This window comes from Gossypium hirsutum, chromosome D08, assembly GCF_007990345.1.
Source record: "Gossypium hirsutum isolate 1008001.06 chromosome D08, Gossypium_hirsutum_v2.1, whole genome shotgun sequence".
In the NCBI taxonomy this organism is placed as follows: Eukaryota; Viridiplantae; Streptophyta; class Magnoliopsida; order Malvales; family Malvaceae; genus Gossypium; species Gossypium hirsutum.
Window position 1 is genome coordinate 60669938 of NC_053444.1, and position 12677 is coordinate 60682614.

Here is a 12677-nt window from a genome sequence, read left to right on the forward strand (position 1 = left end):
AGTCCTAGAATCGACTAAACCGTAGCTCTGATACCAAATAAAATGTAACACTCCTAACCCGTATCTGTCGCTGAATTAAGGTTACAAGGTATTACCGAACAAAACACAACCATCTCAAAATCAATACATATATATTTTATATATTATTTAAATATAATAAACTTAGTCTAATATAAAACAAAATGCAAAATATTAAACTTCTCTTCTAACCATTTTTAATAAACAAAGACATTAAAATCTAACTAATAAAGACATTACGAACTAGCAAATCCATAAGGAAATAAACCATTTTAGTATGGCTATTATAATCATATACAATACAACAAAGTACGATCTTCAAAACATTTATCTAGTCTATACATGCCATAGTTAGAATTTAAATATTTTAAATACCGAGATAATAGATAGGGTGATGAACTTGATGACAATCCCCGAGATTGAAGCTTGATCTTTAAGCCTATAAAATAGAAAGACATAAGTAAACAAAGTAAGCTTTTATATCTTAGTAAGTCTATAGCATAACAACAAATATATTTACAAAAATCATAATATTTCCTGGTACACTTAATGAATTCGCAAACACTGTATATATTAACAAATACTTATAGATAAATGCATACATAATTATCAACAATTAAAACCGAATGTATATACACTTTAACGTAAATAGCTGATTACATATATATACATATGTTTAACAAATTTTATAACCGAATGTGTATACATCTTTATTACCTGTATTCATCCAAATGCACATATGTACTTATCATGTGCATATAATTGATCATACACATATATAAAAATCGCATTTTATATTCGTTTGTATATATATACTCATTATGAATTTATACCTGAATACATAGCTAATACATACATTCGAATATATATACATATTCTTCATATACATATAAATGAGTATATTTATATATATCTCGAATGCATACATAAATAATTATCAAACACATAGGCTCAACATATATATATTTAACAACCGCATATCACCATATGCATTTATAAATTCAACAATCGCATATACCTAATGTACATATGCCTTTATTAATTGTATATACCGAATGCATACAATTATGTTTAACCAATGCAAAACTCGAATGTTTATGTACTCATCGATTTCATATAATAATAATCATAGTTATATCAATTGCATATTCTCACATAATTTAAACAGATTCACCGGCACTTAGCCTGCTAGGTTTTAAATCCTGATTTGGTACACCGGCTTTTAGCCTGCTAGACCTACAGTCTGAAATATATCACTGGCATTAAGCCTGCTAGACGTAAAGTCTGAATTATTTCACCGGCATCAATCCTGCTAGAAATAAAGTCTGTATTACATTCGATCACTTTATAATGATCCAAACTAATAATTTCATATCTTCACTTCCATTCAAGAACTTTTACATGAATATACATACATAATCGAAACTTTCACATACATATATAAATTTCATACTTAAATTCATTACAATAACATATACACATAATCTTGCATAATCAAACCTCATATAAACTTATATAAATGTCCTACCTAAATTCAATAAAAGAACATATACATATATGTAAGCATGCTCATTCGAATACAGCATATACATATAAATTATAACTCACATATATATACCTATTCGAAACTATATATATACAATTATAAGTTACATATTTTTAATCCAATCCAAGAGTTTATACTTCTATATACTTATGTATATATATACATATATTCGAACCTAATTTATAAATGTTATACATACCTTTGATTTATACCAGGAATTTATACATATACAACATTTGTACTTTAACAAAACTCAAAAACTTATATATATACATATATATATTCGAGTATTATACATACATATATATATACATATCTTTGTCTAAATTCAAGACTTGTTCATGTATTCACATATATATATTTGATCTATCGTATGTATATATATAACTTTCTTACCTAATTTCAAGAAAAGAAATTTACATATATATATATATATATTCATGCTTACTCAAACATCACCTATTCTTGATTACATTTCATATCTTCATTTCAAACCATGAATTTATACAATATCATATTTGTATATTCGAACATGTTATATATATTATCCACACTTCAAAATTTATTCAACTAATATACTTTAAATTATAGCTCAACATAAAATAAAATTAGTATGCATGTATAAATATTAACTTAATAAATTTTAGTTGCTAATAGACTTACCTCGGACGGTAAAAAGTCGAAACCAAACGATTAATCGACAACTTTAGTTTTTTTCCCCGATCCAACTCTGATTTCTTCAGTTCTCGATCTAATTATATTCAAAATAAGCTAGTTTAAATATAAATATATTCAATTTAATCCAAAAAAACACATAAATGGGTAAATTACCATTTTACCCCTAATATTTACACTTTTTACAAATTAGTCCCTATTGGATAAAACACAAAATACACAAAATTTGTTCACAACATTCAAGGGCCGAATGTACCTATTGTTCATACAAGTCCTCACATTTCATTTGTTTCACATTTTAGTCCCTCAAAAATTTAATTTCACAATTTAACTCTAATTACTCAATTTCACAAAAATTTCCAATACAAAACATATTAATCTAAAATATATCTTTCATTATTCATCATCAAACATCAAAAAACACAAATGTTCATCAATGGCACAACTCAAAATATTCATCAAAATTAAAAATTCAAACATGGGTCGGATAGTATTCGAAACAACGATCTCAAAAACGTAAAAATTATTAAAAACTGAAGTACATACCTTGAATTAAGCTTGATAATGACCGAATATCTCAAAGCTTTTAAACCCTATTTGATTTTCTAATTTTCAGCAATGAAGAATGAAATTAATGGCTTCAATTTGATTTATTATATCATATGTTAATTTAATTATTAGTTTACTATATTAACCTTTATTACAAAATATATAAAACTTATAATATAAGGTCATTTTTGACCATTATCACCCACTCACATAATAATGGGCTTTTTACCTATTAAGAACTCCATATTAACAAGACATTAGCAAATTAACACTTTTCATAATAACTAGCCAATTTTTCATTTTACGCGATTAAGTCATTTTTCTTTAATTGATCACTCAAACGACAAAATTAAAACACGAAAATTTCACACAATTAAATTCACACATAATAAACACACAAAATAATATTAAAATATTTTTTTGACTCGGACTTGTGGTCCCGAAACCACTATGTCCGATTAGAGTCGAAATCGGGCTATTACATTATCAGTAAGACTATGTGTGGCGCATGGTCACCTACCAAGGAAATGTGATCATTTGAGCTTAGTAGGGTTTAAGCATATGCCCTATAGCATATATGACACTTATGAGCAACTAAGCTACCACTTAAGCTAGCACATTTTTTGTTAAAGGACTTTTGACTCTATTGGGAGATGTAACAACCATATTTTGACCTAGATTTAGGTACGGTGATGGATCGGGTCAGGAAATAGTAGAGAAATTTTGAAATTTACTAAATAGGGATTTTTAGTATTAAATTAAGAAGTATTTAGACCCGATAGGAGATTAGAAAATATTTCTGAGATAGAAAAGATTTAAATAGAAGCTTAGACTAAACTGAAATAGTATAAGAATTGTCGTGGTGGAAGTAGGAATTTAGAAAGTTAGGAGATACATAGTGGTAGTAAAAAGGAAGGAAGGATTAAAAAGAGATTTAACCAAAGTGAAGTATGAATCATCCTAAGAATTATAAAAGATAAGTTGGGATAAAATCGTAAATAGTCAAGTAGATATTTTAAGGTGTAATGATGATGGGTAAAAGTGTAAAGATGGATGGCTTGATGACTTATTAGCAAATTGACCATTTAATAAAAAAAAGTGAGATATTTTTAGTGGAAATGTGTAGAAAAGTGGAGAAAAGATGAAAGATATCATCTTTTCCCAACACACCAACCGTCACTCACCTTCCCCCCAAATCCATCCAACTTTTCTTTTATTTCCTTCCATGTCCTTTCTCCATTGTTGAACCATCCAAGCTCCAAACCTTCATTTTCTTTGAAATTTTTTTAGTAAAAGCTAAAAAGAAGACTAGTGAGCAACTTTATTTCATGAGGAAACTTACATAGATGGGTTAAAAGAGAGAAATATATGAGTTAAGGTTTTGGGTTTTCAAAAATTTAAGGTAAGGATAATGGAAATTCTCATAACATACATGTTTATTTTCATAATCTAGCATAGAAAAGTTATTTGATTTTTAGTTTTAACTTATAAATGTTATATGTTGTTATGAAATTGAAGAAAAAGAGAAGAAGTTTAAGGACAAAAGTGAAGGGAAAGAAAAAGAAGTGGCCAAGGAGTAGAAGAGAAGAAAAACTCATCATCCAAATTTTAGTTGTAAGTACTTCAAGTAGTAATTTTGTTTAAGTTATGTTAATTAAGTATGTTAATTAATTAGTTTAATTACTAAATTAATGATATCATAATAAGTATTTAGTTGGGGTAAATAATGCAAATGTTATGAATTTTGACTTTAGTGTACCATTATATGATGTATTGTGGTGATAATGAAAAAAGACTAAATTGAAAGAAATTAAAATATGTTATGATATTATGAATATATGGAAAAGTGAGTTTAAATGAAGTGATGTAAAAATTATAGTGTTGTATGTGGTAAAAATGAAGAGAATTTACAAGTTTTAGTGTTATTATTGTGATAAGGACTAAATTGTGAAAAATGCAGTTATATTATTTTCTGTCAAGTGAATGAATAAAAAGATTCAATAAAAAAAAATCCCATGTAGACGAGTCCCGAACAATTGAGATATTGATGGCATGCCATTAAGGAAAATTAACGCGCTTATTGTAATTATTTCACACTTCGGTGCTTATCATTGTAAAATATGCACTTTGGTGCTTATTGTAATTATTTTGCACTTCGGTGCTTATCGTTATTTGCATTTTATGCTTAATGATATATGATATGAATTAACAATGCATTATCGATTTATTTCTGTATATTCGAAGTGTTCAACTAGTCTACGTTGGGCTATAATGTCGTACTTTGGCTATTATTAATTAATGGGTTACAGTAAGTAATGGTAAGTGTGATTTTTAAGAAAAATATATTAAACTTTAGGGACTAATTTGATGAGAATTATATGCCCATAAAATGGATAAAATTTTATTTTATATTATTAATAACAGTAGATTTTAAAAATCTTGAAGTACTTACTAAGTCTTCACAGACTTACTTCGACTATTATCAATTAATGGGTTACGTTAATTCTCTAATGCGTAGGTGAAGTAGATCCGTTTAGGCTAACATCGAGGTCGTGTGCATCCCATCTCATCACCATTCCAAGAGGCAAGATTGTATGTATAAATTTTAGGGTTAGTATGGCATGTACATAGGTTCTTGGTATAGGTGAATGTTAAATGGACTAAAATGCAAACTTTGTAAACCTTTTTATTTTGGTGATCTACTGGTATATTTTGTTAGCTTTTGAAAGTAATTTATAATAGCTTAACATATGCATGAATATATGATGTTATTATATAGATTTTGTGGTGAATTTTAATGAGTTTGAGGGTAATTGAATTGGTCTGGAAGTGTTTGAATGCTTTGAAGTAGTGTAGGGGGATTTTTAGCAATTTTTCCAAATTATTTTTTTGTGTCACCATAACCTAAGGTATCGATACCTGAGGAAAAGGTATTAATACATTGATCTAAAAATCAATTTTTTTTGATAAATAGAGAGCAGTTATGGTATTGTTTTTGTTTAGCGGTATAGATATTTTGCCACTATTTTGAGTAAAAACAATTTTTAAATCATTTCCAAACGCAAATAAACATCCATTAATAACCTCAGATATTTATATTAATAATTTTTTTAGTTAAATAAGTTAAAACACAATGTATGAATGATTAATGATAGAATGTCTAGCCAAAATCGCTTTGGCACCAAATGTAATAGTTTTATATCGGGTCCATATAGTCGGACTGGGTATAGGGGTGTTACAGGAGAAGTCTTTGAAATATCGTCCACTCGGAGCCAATAGACCTCTCAACATATATGGTATTGTCCCCATTTGAGGTTTTATCTCCCAACTCTAATGAGAGCTTAAGTACCTAAAGTTGTTTAAAGAGGCGACATGTTCAATAAATTATGAGTGCCTCATCAAGTGCTTGAAAAGGCGAATTATGTGTGTGGATGTGCAAATATGGATTTGACAATTGATGATGTTTTGCTCGGAGGCTGAGATCCACAAGTGGTTTTCCAATCAAAAAGGGAGAGGGCTCTCCCTTTCCATGGTTTTCTCTTATATTAAGAATGATAAGTCTCCCCACTCAAGTCAAGAGGAGAGACTTATATAGCTTTCAAGTCTCGTGGGACAAGTGTGGGATATGTAAATGCCACATGTAGATCACATATAGTTCATGTGCCCATAGCCATGCAACATTTGAAGAGGTGAGATGTCGATAAGGTCATCTTCGAGTTTGATCGATCATGGTTTCCATGCATGGTGTTTGGTCTAGTGAAGTCTTCCAAGTATGGTGGATACGTATACCGATAGCCCTTTGTCGAAGGGAAGATTATAAAATGACCTTGCTCAAGACAAAAAAGTGTCGAGAAAATTTTAATGACGTTGGCAAGATGTCTTTAATAAGGTTTTGCCAATATAAAGAGATTCTATTTACCAAAAAAGTATGCATAGTACCACTTGCAAAGTTAAGAAAAAAAATAATTACAAAATTGGTTTTAATTTGATTACTCTTGAAAAACCTAAAAAGGTAAAGAAAGAAGGTGTTAAGCCAAACAAATTCGAAAGATAAGATAGGCTTGGAGGCAAAATCGCATTGTAGGCAAGCGAACCGGTAAGCTATGATAGCGTTGAAGGAAAGAAAACCCAAAGATATGAAATTATGTATATTTACATATAAAAACATACTTTTCATTTTTTTTATTTTAATATTTTCATGTAAGTGATATACAAGTTAATTTCCATGTATATCATTAAAATAAATTATTATTATTATTATTATTATTATTATATAAAACTAATTTTTCAATAGAATCACGACACATTACAAAATTTCGTATAAAATTAAGGATTTCTTTTTTATAAAAACTTTGGTCTTGAATATTATATATAAAATAATTCATCCATAAAAATGAAGTCAATAAAAGAAATCAAATCATTAGAAAGTCAATGGAGTATAACACCAAATTTCTTTTAAACACTTTCTCTTTGCTATAAAATAAAACTCGGAATTCATTAAATATATTTTGTAATTTGTCTTTCTAATAGAAGTCACAAGCGGGTGTTATTTTCTTCCCATTTTTAAATTTTTTTGAATCATTTATTATAATTTAATTCTGGATTTTTAGATTTATTGAATTCGATAATAAATATTTCTAAAAGAATAATATTTTTCAAGAACTTTTAAATTATTTTTACTATTTTAAATATAAAATAATTATTTTTATACCATAAATGCTTAAAATTAATTATATATTATTTGATTCCGGATAACCTCAATTTTTAAACTTATATTTCATAAATGTATCATTTTTACTCCATACCTACCCTCCATGTAAATATTAATCCAAATGATTGCACCATAAAAGTTGGTGGACAAATATTAATAATGATTTTTTTCCAAGAACCTTAAATTGTTTCTATAAAAGCTATGCCTTTCCTATACGACACGTGCATGTGGGTTTTTTTGTCATTATTTTATAATCGGTCAAATTCTTCATAATTTTATTATAGAATTTACACCAAACACATCCTAAAAATTATCTTTTAAAATATCAAATATATCAAGATTTAGGGCAAATAACCAAAAAAGGCCGGTTTTTTTAAATTTACCGAAATAGGCCGATTTTTTAATTATTTACCGGACTGGGCCATTTCCCCCAAAATCGCGCCACGTCGGAGCGATGTCAGGGGACGGGGCAGAAGGTCGCGTCCACGTCAGCGCGATTTGCTGACGTGGAAGGAAATCGCTCCCTCTAGGACGTGATTTGCTGACGTGGCATGAACAGTGTGTTTTTAGCTTGGAAAACTTTAAAAGGCCATAACTTTTGGCTCGGTTGTCCGATTGAGACGAATTTTTTTTATTTCGAATAACTTTTCGAGATCGACACGCTGGCAAACAGCCGAAGGCAGTTTTTCGAAGTTTTCATCGAAAAAGATCCTTTTTTGCCCCTCAATTTTGATTTTTTCGGTTTAAAATTGAATTTTGAAACATTCAAATCGTTATTTTCCTCATTTATTTGAAGTAAACATCGGATCTTTTTTTACAGAATTGTCTTATATCATCCTGTTATAGGTATAAGTCAGCTCATTCCACTTTTGAGAAGTTACCTAAAATTTTCCATTTTATTCAATTTAGTCCCTAAAACCTAAATAGTCATATTTTCAAATCTAAGCTTCGTTTTTCAATTCAAATTCAAATTCATCCTTCCATAAAATTCAAATATTCTTAATACAAAAATTTCATGCTAATTTTGAAATAATTACACTTTAGTCCCTATACTCGTAACTAACAAATTATACTTTACAAATTAGTCCATATTCATCTCTAAGCAGTTTTCCAACGCGTAGATCTCGAAAATTTATTCGAAATCAAAAAAAAATTTGTCTCAATCGGACAACCGAGCCAAAAGTTATGGCCTTTCAAAGTTTTCCAAGCTAAAAACACACTGTTCATGCCACGTCAGCAAATCGCGTCCTAGAGGGAGCGATTTCCTTCCACGTCAGCAAATCGCGCTGACGTGGACGCGACCTTTTGCCCCGTCCCCTGACATCGCTCCGATGTGGCGCAATTTTGGGGGAAATGGCCCAGTCTGATAAATAATTAAAAAACTGGCCTATTTCGGTAATTTTATAAAAAAAATTTGCTTTTTTTGGTAAATCCCTCAGATTTAAGCATAACAAAATTTATCCGTTTCCTTATCCAACATATACTAAATAATTTTTATTTAAATACAATTATCAGTCATTAAATATGAATTTTTAATCAAACTTTAGTTTATTATCTAATCTTTAAATAATTATATTTAATATTTTAAAGTAATTATCAACTTTGTTATCAAATAATTAAATAATTAAAAATATTCACTATAATATTTTTTTATTTTTTTATATCATCTTACTATTTACATTTGAGATTCATTATTACCTCACAACTTTAATTTTTTTAAAAAAAACTACCATTGAATATATATATAAATAATATAATATGTTTGAAAATTAATAAAATGATTGAAAACAGAGGCAAAAATGTTTCATCAAGGCACCCATAGTGCATTGCACTAGCTTTTTTCATTCTATAGAATCTAATGAAGTTTGGGTCTAAAATTTTGTTATTTTCTCGAGTTCGGTCTAGCTTGTCTGTATTAAAATTTTTATATTAATTTTTATATAGAAATAAATTTAAAGAATATGATACATCAAATACAATAAAAATATTAAAGTTGTAAAAAAAATTAAAATATATATATATTTAAATAACACTAAAATAAGTGCAACTAGTAAGCAAATACTTCTAAAATAGTAGCAAAATTAATAATAAAATAAGAGTTATACAATATCCAAACAATAACAATAAAATAGTAACAATATAATAGTAAAATGATAACAAAACAATGAAAAAACAATGGCAAAACAGTAAAAAAGATAGAAGCATTTTTTTATATTCGGGTCGGATTGTGCTCGTGCTAAAAAAAGCTTACCTTGAAGCTTGGTCTGTTTAGAAAACGGAAATTATTTTTTTTATCCAAGTCTATTTTTCGGGCTTTCATTTTTGCTCAAACCCTTTCACTTTTCGAGTGCGCCTTCAAGTTGAATTGAGTGGCCCGAAATGAACAAGTCTAATAACATATATTTGAGCTATTTCTTTTTTTTTTTGAAAAAAGATAAATATATGTTTTTAAATATGATTAATTTTAGCATGTGATAGTGATATTATGCAAATAATTATAATAAGTTGTAACACTGAAATCTTGTAAACAAATTGGTTGTGTGATGATTGAAGCGAATGAACATTCCAAGTAGGAGAGGTGAATAACCATTTGTTCTTTAATTTACGAAGTTAAAAAAGTCTCTGTTTTGTAATTAAATAATAAAGATGGGGTTTCCAAACCCGGCAGCCTATTGTCCGATGGTGTGATAACGACATTCATCAAACTACCAACATTTCACGATCCATATTCCTAACACATTTCAACAAACAATCCGTATTTTATATTTTTATTGTCCTAAAACCATTTCAAATCCTTCTTTTTTTTTTTTAAGAATTTCCCAACGATGGCTTCGACGATTCCAACGAGCCGATCTTCCTCTGATGACATTACCGACACGACGCCCTTTCTGTCACCAACAAGCAACGCTTCAAACGACGACTCCTCCACGCGTCGGACCGTTCGTCGCCAGAGTCTCCGCGATGCGGCTAGGTTCTTGCGCCGAGCCAGCAGCCGAAGGATGATGCGTGAGCCGTCCATGCTGGTTCGAGAAACCGCCGCCGAGCAGCTCGAGGAGCGTCAGAGCGATTGGGCGTATTCTAAGCCCGTAGTTGTTCTCGATATTATCTGGAATTTAGCTTTCGTGGTGGTGGCAGTTGGTGTTTTGATTTTTAGCAGGAACGAGAGCCCTGATATGCCGTTGAGGCTTTGGATAATTGGGTATGCTTTCCAGTGTTTCTTGCATATTGTTTGCGTTTGTGTGGAGTATAGGCGACGGAGGAGGCGGCAGAGCACGGAGTACAGGCCATTTAATGCAGGGGAGGAAGGGGCTTTGAGCCCTGGATCGAGGGTGGATTCAGAGCAGTACGTGTCATTGGCCCAGTTGGAAGATGATGGTGGAAGGTATGCATTTATTTCGATTGTTAGAGTTATATTAGCATTTGATGATTTCCACTGGTTAATCATAGTTTTAGATCATTCTTTCCATATTGCTTCTTATTGGTTAATTGCTGGAATTGAGATGCAATATATTGGGGGCTAATTATCTGCCCTGTGTATTTGACTTTAGTTGAATTAAGTGACTGATAATTTTATTATCATCTTCGGTATGTATGTCTGTTTTATAGTTGTATGTGATACTGGTGGCTAACCAGTTGAAATTGATGTTTTCAGTAGTGTTGCAAAGCATCTGGAATCTGCAAATACGATGTTTTCATTTATATGGTGGATCATTGGATTCTATTGGGTGTCTATAGGTGGCCAAGCAATGGCACGTAGCTCCCCTCAGCTTTATTGGTTAGCTCTTATATTGTTTTTTCGCTCTTGTTTTTTCATTGTTTTAAGGTTTTTTTTGTGCCTTGTAACCTGATCCTTACACTTTTAATGCTACTTTCTTTGCAGGCTTTGTATAATTTTTCTCGGGTTTGATGTGTTCTTTGTTGTTTTCTGCGTTGCACTGGCATGCATAATCGGCATGGCTGTTTGCTGCTGTCTTCCATGTATTATTGCCATCTTATATGCTGTGGCAGATCAGGTAACTTTCATCCTGCTGCATGTAAGATTATCATGAACATCTTGTTTGCAATGGGATGGTTAATGAATGTAAATGTGATTAGTAAATTTTGAAGTTGACTTATAACTGTCTAGTTAGTATGGGAAAGGCCTTTTTGTGTTCTTGTCTGAATTATGAGCTTTCTACATGAACATAGTTCAAATTGATAGAGGTTTGTTGTCGGAAAGGTGATACGATGTAATAGTGGACTTGTGATGTAATACATACTTTGAATGTTGAATTCTACTTGATGACCATGATTTAAGCACTTCTCATTTTACTTGCTTCATGTGACCACTTGCATCAGGAGGGAGCTTTGAAGGAAGATATTGATCAATTATCGAAATTCAAATTTAAAAAAATTGGCAGTGACAAAAAATTTGCTGTTGATGTCCAAGAACCTGTTGGGGGAATAATGACTGAATGTGGTACAGATTCCCCGTTAGAACGTGTTCTTCCCATGGATGATGCAGTAAGTTCATCTCTTTTGTTTTTGGTTTTTGCGCTATTTCCATCTGCCCCTAGTCTTTCATGCTTAAATACCTAAATTTTGATTCCGGGTTAATTTGTAGGAATGTTGCATTTGCCTTTCTGCCTACGATGAAGGAGTTGAACTAAGGGAACTTCCTTGCGGTCACCATTTTCACTGTGCCTGTGTAGATAAGTGGTTGTACATCAATGCTACCTGCCCTCTCTGCAAGTATAACATCTTAAAGAGTCAAAACCACGAGGAAGTGTAAAAAACGGGACCTCTGCATATGATGTTAGCTCAAGACGCAGTATAATGCAGTTGATACAATTGTTGTTTCTTTTAGTGGTAGTCATAGATGTTGTTGATCATATGCTGGTTTGCAATCTTGTTATGCTTGTTTTAGCTCTGACCCTCGCAGAGTTATCGTGTATATTAATGTTTCCGTGGGGGCATATAGGCACTAACGGAGTTGAAGAACTCGGTTTACATCTGTTCGCTTTTGTTGTATGTCACAGACTATTATTGTTGAAGGCTTTTCTTTCTGTATTTTGAATGTACAAGTGCAAGAGGTGTTATCACATTACTCTTTAAAACCAGTATATATCCAGTTTCAAATTTTGAAGATGAATAAAGTTAAATTGGGTTTTTCATTGTGTGAACGTTTATTAAATTGAG

The 12677-nt window shown here is 30.6% G+C and overlaps 1 protein-coding gene and 1 long non-coding RNA gene across 3 annotated transcripts; both read left to right on the forward strand.

Annotated features, from left to right (window-relative positions):
- Positions 1–3931: 3931 nt before the first annotated feature.
- On the forward strand, positions 3932–5596 carry LOC121219899 (uncharacterized). Its single transcript, XR_005916958.1, has 3 exons — positions 3932–4190; positions 4307–4402; positions 5307–5596. It is a non-coding gene; the product is annotated as an uncharacterized lncRNA (long non-coding RNA).
- A 4507-nt stretch (positions 5597–10103) lies between these two features.
- Positions 10104–12548, forward strand: LOC107930033 (E3 ubiquitin-protein ligase At4g11680). 2 transcript variants are annotated; one of them, XM_041098634.1, is made up of 5 exons: positions 10104–10881; positions 11152–11274; positions 11380–11512; positions 11838–12002; positions 12103–12548. In XM_041098634.1, the coding sequence occupies exons 1-5, from the start codon at positions 10325–10327 to the stop codon at positions 12268–12270; spliced, it is 1146 nt and encodes a 381-aa protein (XP_040954568.1). In that variant the 5' UTR covers positions 10104–10324; the 3' UTR covers positions 12271–12548. The 2 variants fall into 2 exon arrangements, with proteins under 2 accessions (XP_040954568.1, XP_040954569.1); XM_041098635.1 differs by having other exon boundaries at positions 10134–10881; positions 11155–11274.
- The last annotated feature ends 129 nt before the right edge of the window (positions 12549–12677 follow it).